At 44.8% G+C, this 26,102-nt stretch overlaps 1 protein-coding gene across 3 annotated transcripts in view; it reads left to right on the top strand.

Moving 5' to 3' along the window:
* The window catches only part of LOC141060415 (zinc finger BED domain-containing protein 4-like), a 33,074-nt gene extending 19,178 nt beyond the window's left edge, over positions 1 to 13,896 (top strand). For all 3 annotated transcript variants that reach the window (XM_073556661.1, XM_073556662.1, XM_073556663.1), the window contains one exon: positions 7,798 to 13,896. In XM_073556661.1, the coding sequence (XP_073412762.1) occupies positions 7,798 to 8,461 (664 nt within the window). In that variant the 3' untranslated portion in view covers positions 8,462 to 13,896. The remainder of the gene's footprint in view (positions 1 to 7,797) is intronic.
* The last annotated feature ends 12,206 nt before the right edge of the window (positions 13,897 to 26,102 follow it).

A 26,102-nucleotide genomic window follows, 5' to 3' on the forward strand; every position in this document is an offset into this window, starting at 1 on the left:
TCCATACGTTGCCGAGTAGCACGAGTAAGTGTAGTTCTCTATATTCCGAACTCTCCACAAGTCTATCCAACCAATTTCCCTCATGTAGTTTCCAAAAGGTGTCACATTCCCTCCCTCTCTGCTCCCCGTATGTTTACCCTTATCCCAATGATCATTTGCAATATTATTCACATCACCGATTACAAGCAACGGGACCCCAGTCCATTTCCCGGATAAGTCCAGAATTTCCTGTATCTTTTTTCCAGAAAATGGTGGAGGGATATACAAAAACACAATACATAATAATCTATTCAATATCCTACATACAATAAACACGTATTGCCCATCCTTGTCTATTATAGCCTCCACTTCTTCATATGGAGTAGAAGTGTGGATTAACACCGACACTCCCCTAGCATAGGCTGAGTATGTCGAGTGATAAGCCTTCCTCACCCATCTTTTTTGTAACATAGCTATGGTACTTTGTCTTTTACCAGATGTGTTTCTTGGAGGCAAATCACTGAGGGCCTCAGCTTCAGCAGATATTGTAAAATTGCGGCCCATTTTGAGACGTTAGCGAGACCCCTAACGTTCCAGCTTAGAATTTTAATTCTATCCCCCATGATATGTTGCAATACCAAACATTTGACACGTTATAACTGAAATCTCGGTCCCCCCCCCCATCCCTCCACCCCCACCTTCCCGCCTCTACCCCTTGTCCCAACCTTCCAACTGAAATAACTCTCATCCTTCCCCCCATCCCCCTCCCGAAAAATTAGTTGTCTCCCACAGCATTTAAGCTGATAAGAATTCTCTCTCCATCTCTATTTGAGATCTAGAAGGGCGTTTTTACAGCCTAGCAATACAAGCTCTGCACTCCAACTACGCTCCCGTCCACATTTATCAAACTGCAATAAGCGCGCCGCCGAACACAACCCATATATACCAACATGGCATTGCTTCATCTCAGAGATGACCATTTAACTTATCAAATTCAAACTAAATCACAGTTAGTCACTGTTTCAACATCACTCAGAGTATGCTTCAACGGGACTGTCCCGCTCTGATATTCTTTATGTTAGAGTCAAGCCAGAGTGTCGCCTCCTCTGGATTTTGAAAAAAGTGCACTCAATCCAAAGCTACGACTCTCAGCTTAGCTGGGTAGATCATTGAATAGCGCACATCCATGTCTCGTAGTAGTCTTTTAGCTTCTCCAAACGTCATCCGGAGCTTTTGAACCGCTGCAGAATAGTCTGGGTAGATGGAGATGCGATTGCCATCTATGGTAAGTTCCGCACAGGTCCTGGCTTTCCTCAGCAGAGTATCCCGGTCTCGATAATTCAGAACTTTGGCCAAGATGACTCTTGGGGCTGATCCTGGGGGCAGGGGTCTGGTGGGCACACGATGTGCTCTTTCAGCGGAAAACATTTTATTGAGACCATCCCCTCCTACAGTATTTTTCAGCCATGACTCAATGTACTCAGTGGGGTTATTTCCTTCCGCTTTTTCTGGTACCCCCACAATCCTCAGGTTGCTCCTACGGGAGCGGTTCTCCAGATCATCAGTTTTAAATTCCAGTTCAGCTATACGTTGCATATACTTTTTTTTCCCTTTTCAACAGTTCACTAACCTGGTCTTCAGCGCTTCCCACCAGTTCTTCCACCACCTCCATTCTCTGTTCAACTTTGCGTACTGCAGCATTAATCGCAGCCATCTCTCCCTTTAAATCATCCACACGACTGTTCAAAGCCGCAAGGGCAGACCTGTTGTAAATTACCACAGAAAATATATATTTGAGCGTCGGCTCTGCTATATCTAATGTGTCCGGCTGTTCAAGCTGGCCAGCACGTGCAGCCACAACAGGGGATCTCTGTTCCTCCCCACCACTCTGTGGCTGGCCCCCTCCTTCCTGCTGTTTCCCAGGGACCTGCGTTGTGTCAGGTCTCTCACCTTCAGACGCTGACTGCTCATTAGCAGCCTCCTCTGACCTCGCAAAGCGTTCCAGCCGAGCGATCACCTCCATCCTTCTTTGATATGCCGCGCTCGCCCTTGCCGCCTCCTCTGCAGCCTTGGAGCCATCTTGGGCCTGAGCGCTTCCCGACGCTGCCAGCTCCTTCTGTCTCCTGCTTGTCATCCTCGTGCAGGACTCCTCTCCACCAGACCGCCCTCCACTCACTGCTACTCCCCGGATCTCTGCACACTCCTTGGAGCGATTTCAGCATTCGGCGGCGCCTCAGGTATCCTTAGTAAGGGAGATTGTGGCAGGAGAGCTCCACTGCACGTCCTCTCACATCGTGCGCTAGGCCACGCCCCCCAGGGATAATTAGGTTAATGTGTTGAGGCGGTAGGCCAATCTGAATAAATGCGTTTTCAGAGCACGCTTAAAATTGTAGGGATTGGGGACTAATCGTATTGACCTGGGAAGTGCATTCCAAAGAATTGGTGCAGCATGTGTATAGTCTTGGAGACGGGAGTGGGAGATTCTGATTATTGAGGATGCTAACCTCAGGTCATCAGCAGAAAGGAGGGCATGGGTAGGGTGGTAGACTGAGACGAGGGAGGAGATATAGGGTGGTGCTGAGCCATGGAGAGCTTTGTGGGTAAGGGTAATAAGTTTGTACTGGATTCTGGAGTGGATGGGTAGCCAGTGTAATGACTGGCTCATGGTAGAGGCATCGGTATAACGATTGGCGAGGAATATGATCCTAGCTGCAGCATTCAAGACAGATTGTAGGGGGGAGAGTTTGGTAAGAGGGAGATCGATTAGAAGAGGATTACAGTAGTCCAGACGAGAATGAATAAGAGAAACAGAGTTTTTGCGGAGCCAAATTAAGAAAATGTCGAATTCTAGAAATGTTTTTGAAGTGCAGAAAACAAGAGCGAGCCAGTGATCGGATGTGGGGGGGCGAATGAAAGCTTGGAGTCAAGTATGACCCCAAGACAGCGGGCATGTTGCTGGGGAGTAATAGTGGAACCACACACAGAAATGGCAATGTCGGGTATAGGTACATCAGTAGAGGGAGGAAACACAAGGAGTTCAGTCTTTGACAGGTTCAGTTTCAGATAGTGAGGACATGATGTTAGACACAGCGTTTAGACAATCGTTGGTGTTTGCCAAAAAGGCAGGCGTGATGTCAGGAGAAGAAGCGTATAATTGGGTGTCATCAGCGTAGAGCTGGTACTGTAACCCAAATCTGATTGCTTGACCAATAGGGGAAGTATACAAAGAGAAGAGGCGTGGGCCTAGGACTGATCCTTGATGAACCCCAACAGTAAGGGGAAGGTGAGAGGAGGAGGAACCGGCAAAAGATACAGTAAAGGAGCGGTCAGAGAGATAGGAGGAAAATCAGGAGAGAACGGTGTCCTTAATGCCGATGGAGCAGAGCATAGTGAGGAGGAGCTGGTGATCCACAGTGTCGAATGCTGCAGAGAGATCCAAGAGAATTAGCATGGAGTAGTGACCATTAGATTTAGCTGTTAGTAGACCATTAGAGACTTTAGTGAGGGCAGTTTCAGTAGAGTGGATACCGGATTGTATAGGGTCAAGAAGAGAGTTATCTGAGAGATTGCGGATCAGACGGGAGTGGACCAGGCGTTCCAGGAGTTTAGAGATGAAGGGAAGATTAGAGACAGGTCTATAGTTAGCGGCACAGTTTTGGTCAAGGGATAGTTTTTTTTAAGTAGTGGATGTATGATGGCATGCTTAAATGAGGAAGGAAAGATACCAGAAGAGAGAGAGAGGTTAAATATTTTAGTTAAGTGCGTGGTGACAGCAGGGGAAAGGGACTGGAGGAGATATGACGGAATGGGGTCACTGATGCAAGTGGTTGGGCGAGAAGATGCAAGGAGCCTGCTTACTTCTGTGACTGGTTCAAAATCAGAGAGTGAGCTAGATGCAGTGGGGGAGGGACGACAGTGAATGGTATGAGGTGAGTGGGACGTAATTTCCTGTCGGATATGGTAAATTTTTTCTTTGAAGTAATTGGCTAGATCGTCAGCTAGAAGCTTCGTGGTTGGGGCCTGTATTCTTGGGTTGAGTAGGGAATGAAAAGCATCAAAGAGACGTTTAGGGTTATTGGACAGTGAGGTGATGAGGGTGTTGAAATAGGTTTGTTTTGAGAGGTGATGGGCAGTGTTGCATGTTCTGAGCATAAACTTATAATGGATGAAATCTTCGGGTACATTGGATTTTCTCCACAGACGTTCGGCTCATCTGGAGCACCGCTACAGGAAACGTGTTTGCAGGGTGTGCCAGGGTTGTCGCCGTCTGTGTCGTGTTCTATGTATAGGAGGTACAAATTCATCCAGGGCACTTTGAAGTGTTTCATTGTAATGCTTCAGGGCAGAATCAGGACATGAGAGGGAGGAGATGGGGGCCAATGATGACTGCAAGTTCTTCATAAGTTCCTGGGTGTTAATGGCCTGTATGTTTCTGTAAATATGCAAAGTGGGGGTGACCTGAGCGGGATGGCAGTTGTTGATAGAGAATGAAAGAAAGTTGTGATCAGAGAGCGGGAGAGGGGAGTTTGCGAAATCATCCACTGCACAAAGCTGAGAGAAGACCAAGTCGAGGGAGTTTCCGTCTTCATGCATTGGAGAGTTAGTAAGCTGCAAAAGGCCAAACGAGGAGGTTAGAGATAAAAGGTGAGAAGCAGATGGGGAGAGGGGAAGAGCAATGGGGATGTTGAAATCACCCATGATGAGGGTGGGGATGTCACAGGAGAAAAAGTGGAAGCCAGGTGGCACAATGATCCAGGAACTGATAGGAGGGGCCGGGTGGACAATACACCACCACCACTCGCATGGAGAAGTGGGTGTAGAATATGACAGCATGGACCTCAAAAGAAGGGAAGACAAGTGAGGGTACTTGAGGGAAAACCTGAAAGGTACGTTTTGGTGATAGGAGCAGACCAATGCCTCCACCTGCTCTATTGTTTGATCTTGGGGTATGAGAAAATACTAGTCCCCCATATGAAAGAGCAGCAGCGGCAGTGTCTGACTGCTGGATCCAGGTTTCAGTAAGAGCCAGAAGGTTAATAGAATTTGAAAAGAACAAGTCATGGATGAAGGAGAGTTTATTACGCACTGAGCGAGAATTCCAAAGGGCACAATTAAGAGAGACACAAGGCATGCAGGGAATATTAATAAGATTAGAGGGGCTTCCGAGTGTAGCAGTTGGGGGGTTTGACTTTCTATAACATGGGGGACCAGGGTTGGGAGCAATGTCTCCTGTGACTAGGAGAAGGATAGAAAGAGTGAGCAGATGGTTAAGTGATTTGTGAGAGCGTCTCTGATGTTGAATGGTGGGACTGGATGGATCATCTGTGCAATTGAGCAATGTGAAAAGAGCGTGTGTGCTATACATAGGAGAGGAAAGGAGTGAAGGGCCAATATGGATGGAGTGTAGAGAGTTAATGCCAGGGTGGTGGCTTTGTGAGAATGCAGCGGCCAGGATATAAATTACACAAATGCATATGGTATATATTTGTTGTAATCCAAATGTACAGGGAAGAGATGTATATAAATGTCTTACCTGTCTCCTGCCCTGTCTAACTGCTATGTTATAACTGCCTCATACTTTGATCAAATGTACTTCAATTAAATGTACATAAATTCCCCCCCTACATAAATGCATTGCCAAGCTAGGTCTGAATGAGGAGGCTAATGCTTAGATCTGTGTTTTTTTTGTTTGTTTTCTCCCCTCGTTAACAATCAATCAAAATAAACTACAAAAGCAGGGCACAATAAATGTACTGATCACATAAACCAATGTCCAGCCCTACATGCATCATAAACTACTATGAAAAGTTTCTTGACCTCACTACATAAGGGGACAAACAGAGTGAGTTGAAATGACTACCAGATATAAGCTTACATAGTTGAAAAGACATATGTAGCATTCAGGATTAACTGCTTGCTGGCATAGAATGGAGTGGATATACACAGGAGTTGAAATCAGAGCAGGAATTGAGTAAGCTGGTTACACGCCACATTCCAATTAGACGTGTTCGGCCTTGCTCAATTCACTTGTATTGAGTGAGGCAGCACACGTCTAGTCAGTATGTGACCGCATGTATCTAAATCGCACACTTGTGGTCATATGCCGTTGCCAGAGAATCCCGAGAACACGCACACTGCCTGCTGTGAGGATTCACTAATCTCATAGAAAATGTTTCACCAACACGAAGAAACAATGTTGATGCAATAGACATTAATTTCATTCCAACTAGATGGCTTTTAGAAACCATTTTATGTTAGACTGGCAACACCTTGCCCTTTCCACTGCACTCCCATTTTACAAGTGCTGGAGTGACAAATGTGTAACAGTTAACAATTTTACAAAACAATTGTTTGATCTTTTGACTTCTTATTTGTAGGCCTTAATAAATTCTACAAAACATCAAAGAAAATAGACTGTTGTATTTGTCATCTCCAGGTCACAACACCCCCTATGATAAAGGCTGGGGTAGCACAATTGCAAATTCTGATAGAATGTGGATTCGTAGAATCCCTCACCGGTTATTTTTTAAGCTCCAGGAGCAGCAGAATCTAAGAAATGTATTCTTGCTTAACCGAGACACATGGCAAAGTCGTGTTTGAATTTAAATGAATGTCAATTTCATGCTGAGAAAAATGATAATTTCGTCGTCCTTCTACGAGCCTCCCTCACTGAGTTGCCAGTTGCACAATAACAATTCATGGAGGTGTTGGTACTGTAGTATTATAAATGCATATGGAGAAGGTTTGTACACTAAGCATTGTCGTGAGTCTTGACAAAGCTGTTAGCCAGACTTTGTGCACCACAGATGTCTGTAAACAGCGCTATCATTTATATTACTAGCTAACCCTCTCCATGAGTAGTCTGTTATGATTGAGTCACCGTAGGAGGCAGACACAAAAATAGAAGCTACGTCCAGAAAACCAGAGAAGTTGGCAACTATCAGATTGCAGACCCCTGAACCTATCAACACAACTAGCAGTAGCCGTGGGGGGTTCCTACGATGCCCTAGACCCCTCGATCACAGCCGGAGCGCTAAATAGCCTAAAGACAGAAAAGGAAATCTAAACTGCCCCAGAGCAGACCCCAAAGTAAAAGGCAGCCCCCAACATATAATGACGGTGAAGCAAGATGAAAAAACACTCACACAGATAGAAAGATAGGCTGAGCAAACGATGGGGCCCAAGCTAGCTAAACAGAACAGGAAAGGAAGGTTGCTGTCTGCAATCTGCCAAAACCCTATCAAAGACATAAGCCAACAAGCTGATATGAAAAAGACCCTGAAGCAGCTAGGCTTCAAAAACTAAATCAGCACTCAGGTATTTTCAGAAGACAGAGCTAAAGGAATTCAGCACACCCCAGCAGGGAATGGCAGAAATCCAGAAAAACAAGGCAAAACAAAGTCTAAGCACAAATGCAAAAAGCCGAGCAGAAAACTTAGCTTTAGAGGAGCAGGAATTCAGACGGGTCTCCAAGGATCCCACCGAGAAATCACCCGCAGGGCAGAAGGGCGTCGGCAGCCTTATATCCAGTCAGTAACTCCACTCAGCCAGTCATCATCATCAGACTCAGGTGTTTGATAATCAGGCTCACTACCTTTCTTTACCAGAAGAGGGAGTTCCTCGGGCCTCAGTAGTGAAGGGGAAAATGAACTCACAACAGTAGTCTGTGTGAATGGTTTCATTAATATTTTGCACTTGCGCTGCCTCCGCCATTATCCTGGGGATGCTCTATTAGTATTGTGACCTGTGTTGGTAAATACAGCAGCTTTTTTTGTATGGAGTTGCTTCTAATAAAATGTTCACCGTTTTCTCTTTCAGCTACGTATCCTCTTCTAAAATGCTAGTTTTGTGCAGGGGTCTGCAGACAGTCACTACACACCGTCAGACAGAAGGAGCTGTAACCACATTAAAGGCAGCAGAGTTGGTGACTGCACTCTGTGCATCCATGGACAGAAAGTTCCATAGGATGGAGTACAACACGCTGCTTTCTGAAACCACCATATTGGACCCAAGGTTTAAAAAGTTGGCCTTTGACGACGCTCAAGCTGTTGATGAAGCACTCGAAAGAATAACAGCAGCAGCCAGATGTTACATCAGAATCCGACCAGGAGACCAAGGGGGGGAAGCCGAAGCAACGTCGTTAGAAATGGATCGACAAACTTCTTCTGTATGGAGGCTCTTTGATGAGAGAGCAACAGGAGAGACTGCAGGAAACTCTGCAGATGCCATAACTGAAGTAAGAGGCTATGGTGAAGAGCCAATTATACAACGATCTGCAGACCCACTGACCTGGTGGGAGGCCAAGACTTCGATATACCCCAGACTTGTCAAGGTGATGGAAGAAAGATTGTGCATCGTAGCAACATCTGTACCTTCTGAAAGAGTCTTCTCAAAAACAGGACAGATAATAACAGAAAGAAGAAACCGGATCAGCTCAGAAAAAATGAAGCACCTAGTCTTTCTCAATGCCAATCTACCCTAAATCTATTCTTCAAGTGATCTTCTCACATTGAAAATGCCGTCTTGTCTGTAGAAACCATGTCATTACACCAGAGGAGCTGAGCCGATGAATACATGGTGTGACAGGGCCACTGGCACAGTGTACGAGGGGAGATATGTGTCACTGCACTTAACGGCGTCAGTGATATGACACCAGAGCATTATTCTCCATCACACTATGTGCTGTGAGGGTTAATTGCATAAAAGGGCTGGTTTTATGTGGACCTTCATAAAGTGGACCTTCTCCCACCCTCTCTATCTCCCCTGGCAGGACCTGTGGTGATGTCACAGGGGTCCTGGTTAAATACCTGAACATGTGAGACAGTGGCTGTGGTGTCTCGGGAGAGGAAGCACTCCCACGTAGCTCCAAGGAGGAGCAGAGGGCATTGAGACCTGCAGAGGAAAGGACTCTGTTACCCTTTGGTTTTTTTTTTTGTTTTTTTTTTTTGGGGGGGGGGGTTCCCTTAAGCCAGAAAGGGTCTGTTTAGTTTTGTGAACCCTGCCTTGGTGTATACTGACTCCAATAAACCAGCAGGTGTTTCTCCACAAAAGTGTTCTGTGTAAACCTGAAGAAGCAGCCAAGCGCGTCATCCCCTCACAATGGTTTTGTAGCCTAACATTTGTAATCAGTGTCGGACTGGGGTGCCAAGGCCCCACCACTAACATTCACTTTGGGGGGCCCACTTTTCACCTGCATACAAATATTACACTGCCCTCGTTCACAAATTTACCTACATGTCTATATAATAATAAACTGGGTAGTTTGTTTAATGAATGATGAGATGCTGCTTTTATAAGTGAATCAATTGAATTATGCAAAGTGCTGCCTATACAGTGGGGTTGGGGGGCCCAGATCTGCACTGGGGCCCACCGGAGGATTCCCCTGTTACCCTATGGACCAGTCTGAGCCTGATTGTAATAACTGGTATTTTATTAATGTAAAGTTCTGCTGCCCATGCTGAGGCGGAAGGTGTTTCTGGGAGTACAGCTATGGCCGTCAACCACTTATTAGGACCACCCTGATGCTAGTAATACCAGAATGAGCAGGGATTTAGAAATATTAAAATTCAGTTATTCTAAGTTACTTTTTAAACCTTATTTTCATTTGCTCAATTACTACTGCTGTGTAACGTGCCGCCTGCAGAATCAGGTAGGACTGTGTGTTCAATGTGACAGGTTCACTTGAGGTGACAATCAACTTATGGAAAAAGTGGCTTAATCCATTGTAACTGGCTATTTACTTTAATATTGTTTTTTTTGCGCATTTATGCTGTTCTCATACAGCTTGCTATGGGCAATATCTAATCCTGTATAAGGTGGCAAGACCACCTGAGTAATTTTTTCTTTTTACTATATTGCAGGGTTGGTCACCGCATATTGACAACATATTCACAAGATAGGTCATCAATTTGAGATCATTGGAGGTCTGCCCCCAGAATCTACACCTATCGGCTGTTATCAATGGAAACACTCTGATCCAAGATGCAGAGCGCAGCTCGATTCAATTTACGGTTGCTGCTGGGTACTATCAGGGCCAGACTGGCCATCTGGCAATTCTGGCAAATGCCAGAAGGGTCTGTCTGGTCGTGGGCTGCCTTGTCTGCTACGTTGTTAAAAGAATCCGTGTTCTCAAGGCACTCATATTGTTAAGAGTTGTGACGGAGCACAAAGTCGCCGACTCCATCACTCCAGCAGGCCACGGGACTCATTAGAAATATTGATCATGTGGTAAATCTTGCTTTCCTTCATCCAGTGTAATATTAGTAATATATCCCATCTGGTACTTGGCAACGGGGAACAACATGGGCCTGTATCATTTCAAATGCCAGTGCTGAATTTCAGTCCCAGTCCGTAACTGGGTAATACAGTATTCTTTTGAATGCGCTAGCCTTTCTGCGGCAGTATTTACTTGTCACTACACACAGAATGGAGCATTATTTTATTTACGGTATTTTGCAGCTCCGTTCAGCAGCCACTGGAGCACATAACAGCACATGATAATAATTATTTCTATAGTGCCAACATATTCCGCAGCACTTTACATTATAGAGGGGACTTGTACAGACAATAGCAATAACCACATAGATCAAAACAGATACCAAGAGCAATGAGGGCCCTGCTCACAAACTTACAATCTATAAGGAAAAAGGGGAGACACGAAAGGTGGGTGGTAACAATTGCTTTTATTGTTTGGACCATCCCTAGTGTAAGAATCGGATGTTCCTGTTGTTGCATGAACCAGTTAACAGTCTAAATATGTAACAGTACAGACACAGAGGGTTATTAAATGCAAAAAGCGTGTGAGAACATGATGCAAGGAACCTGGTTATGTTAAAAAATTTTGAAATGAGCCACACAGGGATATTTAGGTTAATGCATTGAGGCGGTAGGCCAGTCTGAACAAATGCATTTTTAAGGCACGCTTAAAACTGTGGGGATTGGGGATTAATCATACTAGCCTTGGTAGAGCATTCCAAAGAATCGGCATGGCACGTGAAAAGTCTTGGAGACGGGAGTGGGAGGTTCTGATTAATGAGGATGTTAACCTCAGGTCATTAGCAGAACGGAGGGCACGGGTAGGGTGGTAGGCTGAGACAAGGGAGGAGATGTAGGGTGGTGCTGAGCCATGGAGTGCTTTGTGGTTAAGGATAATAAGTTTATACTGAATTCTGGAGTGGATGGGTGACCTGTGTAATGACTGGCACAAGGTAGAGGCATCAGTTTAACGACTGGTGAGGAATATGATCCTAGCTACAGCATTCAGGACGGATTGGAGAGGGGAGAGTTTGGTAAGAGAGAGAACGATTATTACAGAGTTTTATAGTCCAGGCGAGAATGAATAAGAGAAACAGTTCTTGCAGAGTTGAAAGTAAGAAAGGGTCGAATTCTAGAAATGTTTTTGAAGTAAAGATAACAAGAACGAGCCAGTGATCAGATGTGGGGGGTGAATGAAAGCTCGAAATCAAGTATGACTCCAAGACAACGGGCATGTTGCTGGGGAGTAATGGAACCACACACAGAAATGGCAATGTTGGTCATAGGTAGTAGAGGGAGGAAACACGAGGAGTTCAATTTTTGACAGGTTCAGTTTCAAGTAGAGGAGGACATGATGTTAGAGACAGCGGTAAGACAATCACTGGTGTTTTCCAAAACGGTAGGCGTGATATCAGGAGAAGAAGTGTATAATTGCGTGTTATCAGCATAGAGATAGTGCTGGAACCCAAATCTACTACTTGCTTGACCAATAGAGGCAGTATACAAAGAGAAGTGGAGGGGGCCTAGAACCGATCTTTGCGGAACCCCAACAGTAAGGGGAAGATGAGAGGAGGAGCCAGCAAAAGATACAGTAAAGGAGCGGTCAGAGAGATAGGGGAACCAAGAGAGAACGGTGTTCTTGAGGCCAATGGAAAGGAGCACAGCGAGGAGGCGCTGATGATCCACAGTGTCGAATGCTGCGGAGAGATCCAAGAGAATTAGCATAGTGACCATTAGCTTTAGCTGTTAGAAAATCATTAGAGACTTTAGTGAGGGCAGTTTCAGTAGAGTGTAGAGAGCGGAAACCGGATTGTAGAGGGTCGAGAAGAGAGATATCTGAGAGATGGTGGATAAGACGGGAGTTGTCAAGGCGTTCAAGGAGTTTAGAGATGAAGGGAACATTAGAGACAGGTCTATAGTTAGCGGCACAGTTTTGGACGAGGGATGGTTTTTTAAGTAATGGCTGTATGATGGCATGCTTAAATGAGGAAGGTAAGAAACCGGAAGAGAGAGAGGTTAAATATTTTAGTTAGGTGAGTGGTGACAGCAGGGGAATTGGACTGGAGGAGATGTGATGGAATGGGGTCACTGGTGCAAGTGGTAGGGCGAGAAGATGCAAGGAGCCTGATTAATTCTGTTACTGGTTCAAAATCAGAGTGAGCTAGATGCAGTGGGGGAGGCAGGACAGTGCATGGTATGAGGTGATTGGGAAATAATTTCCTGTCGGATATGGTCAATTTTTTCTTTTAAATAATTAGCCAGATCGTCAGCATGGAGCTCCTTGGTTGGGGCCTGCACTCTTGGGTTAAGTAGGGAATGAAAAGTGTCAAAGAGACGTTTCGGGTTATTGGATAGTGAGGTGATGAGGGTGTTGAAATAGGTTTGTTTTGAGAGGTGAAGGGCAGTGTTGTATGTTCTAAGCATAAACTTGTAATGGATGAAATCTTCAGGTAGACTGGATTTTCTCCACAGACGTTTGGCGCATCTGGAGCACCGCTGTAGGAAGCATGTTTGCAGCATGTGCCAGGGTTGTCGCCGTCAGTGCTTAGTTGCTCTATGTATAGGAGGTGCAGTTTCAGCCTGGGCACTTTGAAGGGTTTCATTGTAATCCTTCAGTGCAGAATAAGGACATGAGAGGGAGGAGATAGGAGCCAATGATGACTGCAAGTTTTCATAAGATTCTGGGTATTAATGGCCTGTATGTTTCTAAAAGTGGGGGTGACCTGGGCGGGATCGCAGTTCTTGATAGAGAATGATAGAAGGTTGTGCTCAGAGAGCGGGAGAGGGAGTTTGTGAAATCATCCACTGAGCAAAGCCGGGAGAAGACCAAGTCGAGGGAGTTTCCGTTTTCATGCGTGGGGGGAGTTACTATGCTGCGAGAGGCCGAAAGAGGAGGTTAGAGATAAAAAGTGAGAAGCAGATGGTGAGAGGGGAAGGGCAATGGGAATGTTGAAGTCTCCCATGATGAGTGTGGGGATGTCACAGGAGAGAAAGTATGGAAGCCAGGTGGGAAAATTATCCAGAAACTGATGGGAGGGGCCCGGAGGACGATACACCACCGCCACTCACATGGAGAAGAGGGTGTAGAGTCTGACAGCATAGACCTCAAAAGAAGGGAAGACAAGTGACTGTACTTGAGGGATTACCTTAAAGGTATATTTGGGTGATAGGAGCAGACCAACGCCTCCACCTGCTCTGTTGTCCGATCTTGGGGTATGAGAGAAGTGTAATCCACCATATGAAAGCGGTAGCAGCGGTGGTATCTGACTGCTGGATCCAGGTTTCAGTAAGAGCCAAAAGGTTAAGAGAATCGGAAAGGAAGAGATCATGGATGAAGGAGAGCTTATTACACACTGAGCAAGAATTCCAAAGGGCACAATTAAGAGATCGAAGGCATGCAGGAAATATTAATATGATTAGAGGGGTTTCTGAGTGTAGCAGTTGAGGGGTTCGACTTACTATAGCATGAGGGTCCGAGATTGGGAGAGATATCTCCTGCGACTAGAAGGAGGATAGAAAAAGTGAGCAGAGGGTCCAAAGACATACTGATAGGGAATTTAGATTGTGAGCCCCATCGGGGACAGCGATGATAATGTGTGCAAAACTGTAAAGCGCTGTGGAATATGTTAGCGCTATACAAATAAAGATTATTATTTTAAGTGATTTGTGAGAGCGTCTCCTGTGTTGTATGGTGCGAGTGAATGGATCTGTGCTGTTTAGCAATGTGAAGAGAGCGTGAGTGCTATAAATAGAGGAAAGGACAGAGGGGCCGATATGGATGGAGGGTAAAGAGTTAATGCAGCAGCCAGGATATAAATTATACAAATGCATATGGAATATATTTGTGGTAATTCAAATGTACAGGGAATAGATTAATTAATTTGTCTTACCTGTCTAAGTACCATGTTATAACGGCCCATACTTTGATACATGTACATAAATGCCCCCCTGCATAAATGCTTCCCCAGGCTAGGTCTGAATATATAGGAGGAAGGCTAGTTCTAAGATCTTACTTATTTTTTTCTCTCCTCACTAGTTAGCAATCAATCAAACTAAGTTAAGACAGAAGGACACAATAAATGTATTGAGCAGATAAACAAATGTCCAGGCCTACATGGATCATAAACCACTTTGAAAAGTTACTAGACCCCATAGCATAAGGGGACAAGTAGAGTAAGTTGAAATAATTATATACCATTATATATGCTGCAAAGATTCAGAACAGGATTCAGAACAGGAAAAACAGAACAGCTCTGACTTAATCCATGTGGAACCTCTTCTTCACAATGATTTGGTTCATAAAATATAAAATTGCTCTTCATTTGTTACAATGGTTTGGAACAAATAAAAAAGTTTATAATATACTCCCAAGCAAGTTCAAGGATGACCTCTTTCTAAGATTTTCATACTGATATCTGGAATAGCCCCCTGCAGGAGAAGATGCTTTGAAGTAGACATCTTTAGGGTTACAAAATATCTTTGAAGAGGAAGCACTGAAAGCTCTATATGATAACCATCCTTTATTGAAGCTAGAATCAAAATATCCTTCTAGATAGAAGTAGATAGGTAGTGAGCTAGGTAGAGTAGCGAGTAGGAAAAAAGCACAGAAGGATGCTACAAAGATTATATAGGAGCAGAAAAACAAATGTAGCAATAGCAGAAAGGAAAAAACACACAGGAGTCACCTATTGTACAGATGTAGGCAAATATCATTATACGAACATTGCGCCATCTTGAAATAAAGTTCCAGAGAAAGCTAAGATTAACAGTGAAGAGCCACTGTGTGATCTCCAGATAGGTGTTAAGGCCCTTTTACATTTAGTGATGCACCAGCGATCCCGACCACGATACGACCCGGTCAGGATTGCTGGTGCATCGCTAAATGATCGCTAGTGAGCTGCCACACAGGCAGATCTCACAGCGATACAGCGGACGATACCTTTCAGACGCGGCGATGAAGACGTCCTCCCGCCCGCCTCCACACGTCGCCCGTCGGCGCCACAGGAAGTCCAGCAGAAAGCGCCTGACAAGAAATGGAGCCGGCCGATCTCGCGCGATAAGCGATGGACAGCGGGGGAGCCGGTCGGAGGTAAGTATCACATGTAGCGATATTACTAGCGATATCGCTATAACGTCACAAAATCGGTGACGTTATAGCGATATTGCTAGCGATATCGCTATGTGTAAGCTTTCTCTGACAATGAGTGCTAGCCAGGGTCCAGATTATATAGTAGAAGGGAGGGCTAACAGTGTACAGCTGAGCCTCAATGCAGAAAAGCCTCCAGTAGCTCTCAACTCAACAGATTAACCCCTGCACTGCCCAAAGAAATTTACACCGTTTAATATGAAAGTGAAGTGCTTCTAACCAGGGTAGGAGTAGGAGAAATCAGATGCTGCAGTCTTCTGGATCCTCTCTGTCGCGATAAACCCAAGAGTTAGATTACACTTTTTTTACACCATGATATCCCAGTGCTGGGATGTTATCTAAATTCTTTCGACCACAGGTACATTAAGTACATTCAAACTAACCAGCAGGAAAATATATAGAGATTTTTTTCTCCCTATAACTACTACTCCAGCAAGGCAGCCGGGCAGGATTTAAACACTCTTTACTGGCAGAACACAACAGTATTTGCAGATGAGTAACATTTCTAAACCTAAACTTGACAGGTTCCCATTAAAATAGTAGCCATTGGGAATGAACCAGATTAACTAGGGTAGTGCATTCCACAGATCGGAAATAGGACGAGAAGAGTCTTAGAAACAGGTTTGGATTATTGAGGATGTTAGTCTTAGGCCGGGGTCACACTAGAGTGAAATACGGACGAGTGACAGGCGTAAAAACAACGCATTGCACACGAACAAGTGATTCTCTATGGGGTAGCTCCCATCAGCCGTATATTTCTCGGCTGTATTCTACGGTCCGTGCCAATCGCAGCATGCTGCGATTGTCTGCGTACTACGCCCGTAGTATGCCAATGCAAGTCTATGGGTGCGCAAAAAAATACGCATTACACACGGACCACACACGTGTGACTTGCGAGAAATAAGCAGGTCTTTGGCAAATGACAGGAAATGGGCCAATCCATCATCAGGAAGCTTAGACATGTGTTATGAATGGGTCACCGAGGAGAAAAAAACAACACAAGCTAAGTCTCAGAAAACCAGAGAGGTTGGTAACTATGCAGATTGCAGATCCCTGATCTTAACCACACAACTAGCAGCAGTCGTGGAGCATACCTACGATGATCCTAGACGCCTCGTCACAACCGGAGAGCTAAATAAGCCTAAAGCAGGAAAAGAGGAAAACTAACTGCCCCAGAGCAGACCCCAAAGGAAACACAGCCCCCCCACATGTATTGACGGTGAAACAAGATGAAAACACAAACAAAGGCAGGAAAATAGGCTGAGCAAACGATGGGGCCAAACTAACTAGAAAGGAATGGAAAGGAAAGACACTGTCTGCAATCTGCCAAAAACCCTACTAAAATAATGTCCAACACTTCTGATAGCAAAATTAACCCTGAAGTCACTAGACTTCTCCCACTATATCAGCACTCTGAAATATTCTGAGACAGAGCAAAAAGAGGCCAATCTAATAAGGGACATAAAAGGCAAATTGGCAAATACAGATAAATAAGAATGGAAATTCAGCACAGCCCCAGCCGGGGCTAGCTGACCACACAAAAACTGAATTGACCAACAAGAGCAAGTGTGAACATTAGCAAAAACAAACTTAACTTGAGAAGACTGGAAGAGAGCTGAAGTCCAAGACCTGAGAAGCAGACTGAATCACCAGCACCAGGATAGGGCGTCGGCTGTCTTATATCCAGTCTGATTCTCCAGAGATCCAATCGATATCCTCCTCATCAGGTGGCAGATCACTACCAATTAAACCAACCTCTACCTCCTGTCACCACCACAGGGAGAACGGAAGGAGAACTCTCAACTGGTGAAGCTAATTTTGGTTCTAGACATTACCACAATGAATTTTAAACAAAACAATTCAGATGCAGTTGAAGTTCAGACTTTCAGCTTTCATTTGGGGGTATCCACATTAAAATTGGATGAAGGGTTTAGGAGTTTCAGCTCCTTAACATGTGCCACCCTGTTTTTAAAGGGTCAAAAAGTAATTGGACAATTGACTCCAAGGCTATTTCATGGACAGGTGTGGGCAATCCCTTCGTTATGTCATTCTCAATTAAGCAGATAAAAGGCCTGGAGCTGATTTGAGGTGTGGTGCTTGCATTTGGAAGGTTTTGCTGTGAAGGAAATATGAGGTCAAAGGAGCTCTCCATGCAGGTGAAACAAGCTATCCTTAAGCTGCAAAAACAGAAAAAACCCATCCTAGAAATTGCTACAACATTAGGAGTGGCAAAATTTACAGTTTGGTACATCCTGAGAAAGAAAGAAAGCACTGGTGAACTCATCAATGCAAAAAGACCTGGGCGCCCACGGAAGACAACAGTGGTGGGTGATCGCAGAATAATCTCCATGGTGAAGAGAAACCCCTTCACAACAACCAACCAAGTGAACAACACTCTCCAGGAGGTAGGCGTATCAATATCCAAATCTACCATAAAGAGAAGACTGCATGAAAGTAAATACAGAGGGTTCACTGCACGGTGCAAGCCACTCATAAGCATCAAGAATAAAAAGGCTAGACTGGACGTTGCTAAAAAAACATCTAAAAAAGCCAGCACAGTTCTGGAAGAACATTCTTTGGACAGATGAAACCAAGATCAACCTCTACCAGAATGATGGAAAGAGAAAAGTATGGCGAAGGCGTGGTACAGCTCATGATCCAAAGCATACCACATCATCTGTAAAACACGGCGGAGGCAGTGTGATGGCTCGGGCATGCATGTCTGCCAGTGGCACTGGGTCACTAGTGTTTATTGATGATGTGACACAGGACAGAAGCAGCCGAATGAATTCTGTGGTATTCAGGGCCATACTGTGTGCTCAGATCCAGCCAAACTGATTGGACGTCGTTTCATACTACAGATGGACAATGACCCAAAACATAAAGCCAAAGCAACCAAGGAGTTTATTAAAGCAAAGAAGTGGAATATTCTGAATGGCCAAGTCAGTCACCTGATCTCAACCCAATTGAGCATGCATTTCACTTGTTAAAGACTAAACTTCAGACAGAAAGGCCCACAAACAAACAGCAACTGAAAACCACCGCAGTGAAGGCCTGGCAGAGCATCAAAAAGGAGGAAACACAGCGTCTGGTGATTTCCATGAGTTCAAGACTTCAGGCAGTCATTGCCAACAAAGGGTTTTCAACCAAGTACTAGAAATGAACATTTTATTTACAATTATTTAATCTGTCCAATTACTTTTGGTCCCTTTAAAAACAGGGTGGCACATGTTAAGGAGCTGAAACTCCTAAACCCTTCTTCCAATTTTAATGTGGATACCCTCAAATGAAAGCTGAAAGTCTGAACTTCAACTGCATCGGCATTGTTTTGTTTAAAATTCATTGTGGTAATGTCTAGAACCAAAATTAGAAAAATGTTGTCTCTGTCCAAATATATATGGACCTAACTGTATATCTATTATGATCGCCTCTCCTTCCTTGCTCCAATTCTGGATCTGAGACCGTAAGTAGATACCTCACACCACATTACACAGATACTTTACAGGGCCAAAACTAATGTTTGGAATTTTGGCTATGTTCTATTTCATAACAGAACTCAGTCAAACCTTACGGAAAGGAAGGGAAACTGGCTCATATACAAAGCCCAGCATTGATCCTGCGGCTGGAGGAGAAGAGGTGGCTGGCCCATCTTCTCCCCCTCCAAGAAGCATGAGTGAAGTTTCCTCTCCTGAAAACCCAGTGTCTGCACCACAAACCCCACCACCAGGAGCACATCCACAAGCAGGACCGTCTGCTGCTGCACCATCCGCCATACAGGAGGAGCAGGGCAACATCAGCAGCAGCCCAACTGCCCAGATACAGGGCTCCCCACAGCCTGCTGGACCATCCTGGTGAGGAAGAAGAAGGCGCCAGATCCCTGCCCAAGATACCCGTACCAATGTTGACACAGGGGTACTGAAATACCTTGCTTGAGTCAATAATGATGATGGGGAGGAGGCGTACTCACGCAACCTGGCCTGTAACCTTCGGCCACTTTCCCATGAGGTGAGGCTACGTATTCGAGGATGTTTTCAGATTCTGCTTGATGCAAGCACACACCCCAATACCCCATATGAGTTATTTGAATATCTGGAGAGGTGGCAGCTTTCCCCAAGGAATCTGATGCTCCTTAGACACCCCACACACATACTTGTTCAAGCAGGCTCTGAGGATCCTCAAACACGTGGGCCTACACCTCACCCCCTTCCTACCCAACCTTACCCACAGCAACAACATATGTGCCTCTAGCCAACTTCCCCAATATGGCCACTTGTTCCCACCCAGTGTTGGAGGCTGGTCCCAACCTGGTTGGGGATGACATGGCTATTTTGGTGGGTATGAGCCACGGGCCTACCAGCCCCAACAAGAGGCCCCTCTCCAATTTTGTCAGCCCAGTACCCACCACAATCACAGAAGACAGTACACTACCCACATCATGGGCAACAGTATGCCCCCACACAGGGCGATGGCCAAGTTGGCCAAAGAAGCCAGCAGCAAACACAGGCTGGTCTTCCGCCTTCTCCTCCCCCGACCTACCAACATTTGTAATGTAGGAATATTGGTCTTGCATAATTGTTTTTTTTTTGTTTTATGAAAATGTTTTGCTTGTAATTTTGCAAATCTGAAAAAAGACCACTTTGGGCCATTGCCACATTTACCATATTGCAATAATATGTGGTTAAAAAAAAAGAAGACAAAAGTAAAAATTTGTCTACTACATTTTACGTCTTTGTCTCAATTATGAAAAAAATTATCAGCATACTAATATAAGCTTACCAAGGCAATTAAACAATCAGAGAATCATAAGGGGTTGAAATATATATATTTACACAGACAGAAATAAAAAATTTATAACAGACACAGCATGCTCTTGCCAAGAGGTTTCCTCCTCAGATGACATAAAATAATTTGTGAAAATATCGCGCACTTTGAGCCCAGAGAGTGGTCTACGTTGAGGGTTGATATGTGGTCTCGCCCTACGCACATTCTCCAACCCACGCACAACTCCAGCTGAGGAGGAACAATCATGTATCCTGGTGAAGTTATGAAGAACGACACATGCCATGATAACTGCATTCACATTTTTTTCACTCAGCTGAATGGCAGACTGTAGGACCCGCCATTTGGCACAAAGAATGCCAATGGAACACTCCACCAGTCGCCAAGCACATGATAGGCGCAAGTTAAAAATTCTGCGCCGGTGGTCCAAGTTACGTCGGGGATATGGCCTCATGACATTGCGCGTTAACTGAAACGCCTCATCTGCCACAAGGACATAAGGGACTGATTCTTGAGTGGAGCCTGATAGCTGGCGTGGTGGGTGTTGATCCAACTGGCTGGTGCGTAGCCGCCGACCCATAATGAAAGTATTGAAGACTCTAGAATCTCCCGTCCTTCCATAGGCCCCAATGTCAACAATTATAAACTTGTATTGAGGCTCGGCCAGAGCCAACAATACAACAGAAAAGTATTGTTTATAATTGAAGAATTGGGATCCAGAGTTCGGCAGCTTACGCACCCGGATATGTTTCCCATCCAGGGCCCCAATACAATTAGGAAACTGACATTCCTCCTCAAAGTCCCTTGAGATCCTCAACCAGTCTTCCATCCTGGGCTCGGGCATGACGAGTTGATGGAGTCTTGACCATATTTCTCTACATGTCTATGCCAGAAATGGTAGATCTTCCAATGAGAAACTCATGGTGGAGGGCGGCATAAGACAGGCTAGTGGACAGGAAGCTGAAGAACAACAGAAATGGAACATTTTAGAAGGCAAAAATGATAAAAAGACCAGCTACAGACATACCAAACTTGTTATTGTTTCATATCTACTAACACACACATTTTTTCTAGTATAATGACTACGTAATATTCAGTACATATTACACATAACATTCTGGTAATTTTTAATATATCTGGAGTAAGATGAGGGCCAAAAAATTATTCCAAAAACTAAAATACACATACTTTGGGCAACACATCATGAACATATAGAATGTGGTTGTATAGTACATACCGTATTGTGAGTAGAAGTCGCTCCTCTGCAGATATAGCTTTGCGCATCCTTGTGTCCTGAAAGGTTATCCCAGGGCACACTGTCTCCAAGAGTAGATCAAATGGTGCAAGGCTCATGCGACAATATTGGAAAATTTTTTCCGGATAATCCCGCAGAGAAGAATAGAGGCGGTGAAAATGACCTCTTGTCAGTCGTTGTCTCAAAAGTGGATGGACCCACATGCGTCTCCTCCTCCGCGGATCCACTATCACTGGGTATGGGTGACCAAAGCGGCGTGACAAAAGCCAGTTGAAGAGAACCTGCTCAGTTGTGTTAAAACTCAGACTGTCTGCCATGTTGCACATACAACACCAACACACCTAGTGAAGGCAAGGTCACAAATGGACAGAATGGAGGCAGCCACCTGTTCCAGAGCCAATAAATAGGGTGTAGGCTAATGATTTAAATAGTTTGCAGGCCTCAAAACCGTTAAATATCCATTTTGCAAGCCTGCGAGAAAATCTCGCCATATGGATTACATACGGATGATTACATGCGCAAAATACGTGACCACACCTTGCTTACAGATGACATACGGAGCACTATTTAGGGGACATTTCTCCGTATTACGCATGTAAAATACAGACCGTATTTTGCGTCGGTTAGTGTGACTCCAACCTTAGATCATTAGTAGGACGGAGATCATGGGTGTGGTGGTAGACAGACTGGAGATGAGATGTAGGGCTGTAAACAGATGAGGAGATGTTGGGCGGTGAAGCACCATGGAGAGGATGGTACAGTGGTAAACAGAGATGAGGAGAGGTAAGGTGATGCAGCAGTGTGAAGAGGACAGGTAGGATGGTAAACAGATTAAGCATTGTGGAGAGGATGAGTGGGGTGGTAGACAAGAGATGGAAGTGATGCAGCACTGTGGAGAGAACAGGTGGTATTGTAAACAGAGATGAAGAAATGTTGGATGATGCAGCACTGTGGAGAGGACAGGTAAGTTGGTAGACAGAGATGAGGAGGAGATGAAGGGTGGTACAGCACTGCGGAAAGGACGTGTAGTGTGGCAGAAATAGATGTAGGGTGTTGCAGAACTGTGTGGAGGACCTTCCCGGAGTCCACCGCATAGTAAACCATGGAACTGCGGGGTCTCTGGCCTTTCACAAAATGTCGGCAGAGCCCCCGCAGCACCACAGGACACCTGAAGCACCGGGCCGCACATCTGAACATCCCTTCATCCCAGCCTGCGGCCTGTAGCAACGCTCCACTCTTATCTCCTCCAGCAGCAACCCTAGGACCCCGCTTTACCGCAGCCACCTCTCCCGGTAAGCAATAAGATGCATAAATTATAAGAAGCACCGCGATTTTATTTAAAAAAAATGTTTTTTTTTCCTATTTTTCTCAAAATTTGGAGTGCGATTTATAATCCAGAGCATCTTACAATCCGCAAAATACGGTAAATAAATAAAATGAATAAAGCTGGCAATGTGCAAGATTAATTTTCCATTACATGACCTATAAGTCTACTTACGTCAGCTTGGCACTCTACAAGGAGAACTGTTACCCCTTAGACAATATGTAGGATGCCATGCATTATTCTTAGCACCTCAATAGCGTCTGATCCAGAGACATCCTTCACAGTCTGAATAGAATTGAAGCTAGAAAGGATATGTGTAATTTGGAAGCCAGAAAGGGAAATGCCTACAGGGAATCTTTTCAGAATTTGTGGAGGACTATGCCCAAGAATATTTAACGGCCTCTCCCCCAATTACAGACAATCACACAGAGAAAGGATTACTCTACCATGTCTACATGCTCTACTGACAGAGAAGACCTTAATTTTTTTTTTAATTCTCATTTTTTGTGCTAAACAATTCTCCTTCAAAGACATTATAGATGTGGTGTAGACACTTTCAAAGTGTGATTCCACTGTAGGCTCTGCATCCCCTGCCGAGAGCGTCAGGACACATCCATAGTCACATCTTCTCCCTCACCTCAGCTTATACTCACATTCTCTAATAAGCCAACAAAAAGTTTTGAAAGTTTATTGAACTGATCAGTTTTCATTAGAAAAAAAAAAGGCACGTCAGCATTGAAATCATCCATAGTGACCCAGTCAGGTTTCATGCTGCATAAATCCACGGCTATTAAGTTGAGAAGGCTTCTCTTAAACATGCAATTGAGTTCTAAAGTTATCAGTTCATGGACGGTTCCTTTTTTTTGGATGCTGTCAAAGCATTCGACATAGAAGAATGGAATTTTCTGTGGATGGGATTTGGGCCTGTGTCGTTTTTATCAACTTGCTCTATAATGAACCAAATGCTAGAATAAAAGTTAATGGAAGTTTTTTGGGAAGGTAGGCACTGGGCAAAAGGGACAAAACAGACGGGGGCCGAACTATTCCCAATGCTTGGATTTATTATCATTGATGGGTTATAAGTCTCCTCACTCTGACATGCCAGGCTTGGCTTGTCACTCTTCACAAGGAGAAATGTTATAAAAATAATAATAAAAAATGATACATTTTATTTCTATAGCGCCGACATATTCCGCAGCACTTTACATTTCAGAGGGGATTTGTACAGACAATAGACATTACAGCATAACAAAAATCACATAGATTATAACAAATACCAAGAGGAATGAGGGCCCTGCTCGCAAGCTTACAGTCTATGAGGAAAGAGGTAGACACGAAAGGTGGGTGGTAACAGTTGCTCTGATTGTATGGACCAGCCATAATGTTAAGTGTGTAACAGTACAGATGCAGAGGGCTAATGGATGCATAAAGCATGAGGGAACATGATGCGTGGAACCTGGTTATGGTAAAACTTTTGGCTGTGCCACACAGAGATAGATTAGGTTAATGTGTTGAGGTGGTAGGCCAGTCTGAATAAATGAGCTTTCAGGGCACACTTAAAATTGTGGGGATTGGGGACTAATCGTATTGACCTGGGAAGTGCATTCCAAAGAATTGGCGCAGCACGTGTAAAGTCTTGGAGACGGGAGTGGGAGGTTCTGATTATTGAGGATGCTAACCTCAGGTCATCAGCAGAACAGAGGGCGCGGGTAGGGTGGTATACTGAAACAAGGGAGGAGATGTAGGGTGGTGCTGAGCCATGGAGGGCTTTGTGGGTGAGGGTAATAAGTTTATACAGAATTCTGGAGTGGATGGGTAGCCAGTGTAATGACTGGCACAAGGTAGAGGCATTGGTGTAACGATTGGTGAGGGATATGATCCTGGCTGCAACATTCAAGACAGATTGGAGGGGGGAGAGTTTGGTAAGAGGGAGACCGATTAGAAGAGAGTTACAATAGTCGAGACGAGAATGAATAAGAGAAACAGTAAGAGCTTTTGCAGAGTCAAAAGTAAGAAAAGGTCGAATTTTAGAAATGTTTTTGAGGTGCAGATGACAAGAGCGAGCCAGTGATCGAATGTGGGGGGCAAAGGAAAGCTCGGAGTCAAGTATGACAAAAAGACAGCGGGCATGTTGCTGGGGAGTAATGGTGGAACCACACACAGAAATGGCAATGTCGGGTATAGGTGCATTAGTAGCGGGAGGAAACACAAGGAGTTCAGTCTTTGACAGGTTCAGTTTCAGATATAGTGAGGACATGATGTTAGACACAGCGTTTAGACAATCGCCGGTGTTTTCTAGAAAGGCTGGCGTGATGTCAGGAGGAGAAGCGTAGAGATGGTACTGGAAACCAAATCTACTGATTGATTGACCAATAGGGGCAGTGTACAAGGAGAAGAGGAGGGGGCCTAGAACCGATCCTTGAGGAACCCCAACAGTAAGGGGAAGGTGAGAGGAGGAGGAACCGGCAAAAGATACAGTAAAGGAGCGGTCAGAGAGATAGGAGGAGAACCAGGAGAGAACGGTGTCCTTGAGGCCAATGACACAGAGCATAGTGAGGAGGAGCTGATGATCCACAGTGTCGAATGCTGCAGAGAGATCCAAGAGAATTAGCATGGAGTAGTGACCATTTGATTTAGCTGTTCGTAGATCATTAGAGACTTTAGTGAGGGCAGTTTCAGTAGAATGTAAAGAGCGGAAACCGGATTGGAGAGGGTCGAGAAGAGAGTTTTCTGAGAGATAGCGGATCAGACGGGAGTGGACCAGGCGTTCCAGGAGTTTAGAGATGCAGGGAAGATTAGAGACAGGTCTATAGTTAGCGGCACAGTTTTGGTCGAGGGATGGTTTTTTAAGTAGCGGATGTATGATGGCATGCTTAAATGAGGAGGGAAAGATACCAGAAGAGAGAGAGATGTTAAATATTTTAGTTAGGTGAGGGGTGACAGCAGGGGAAAGGGTCTGGAGTAGATGTGACGGAAATGGGTCACTGGTGCAAGTGGTTGGGCGGGAAGATGAAAGGAGCCTGCTTACTTCTTCTGTGACTGGTTCAAAGAAACAGAGTGAGCTAGATGCAGTGGGGGAGGGAGTACAGTGCATGGTATGAGGTGATTGGGAGATAATTTCCTGTCGGATCTGGTCAATTTTTTCTTTGAAGTAATTGGCCAGATCGTCTGCTCGAAGCTCCGTGGGTGGGGCCTGTACTCTTGGGTTGAGTAGAGAATGAAAAGTGTCAAAGAGACGTTTCGGGATATTGGACAGTGAGGTGATGAGGGTGTTGAAATAGGCTTGTTTGGAGAGGTGAAGGGCAGTGTTGTATGTTCGAAGAATAAACTTATAATGGATGAAATCTTCGGGTAGGTTGGATTTT

This window comes from Dendrobates tinctorius, unplaced genomic scaffold (genome assembly GCF_039654945.1).
Source record: "Dendrobates tinctorius isolate UK_male_01 unplaced genomic scaffold, ASM3965494v1 ptg000237l, whole genome shotgun sequence".
In the NCBI taxonomy this organism is placed as follows: domain Eukaryota; kingdom Metazoa; phylum Chordata; class Amphibia; order Anura; family Dendrobatidae; genus Dendrobates; species Dendrobates tinctorius.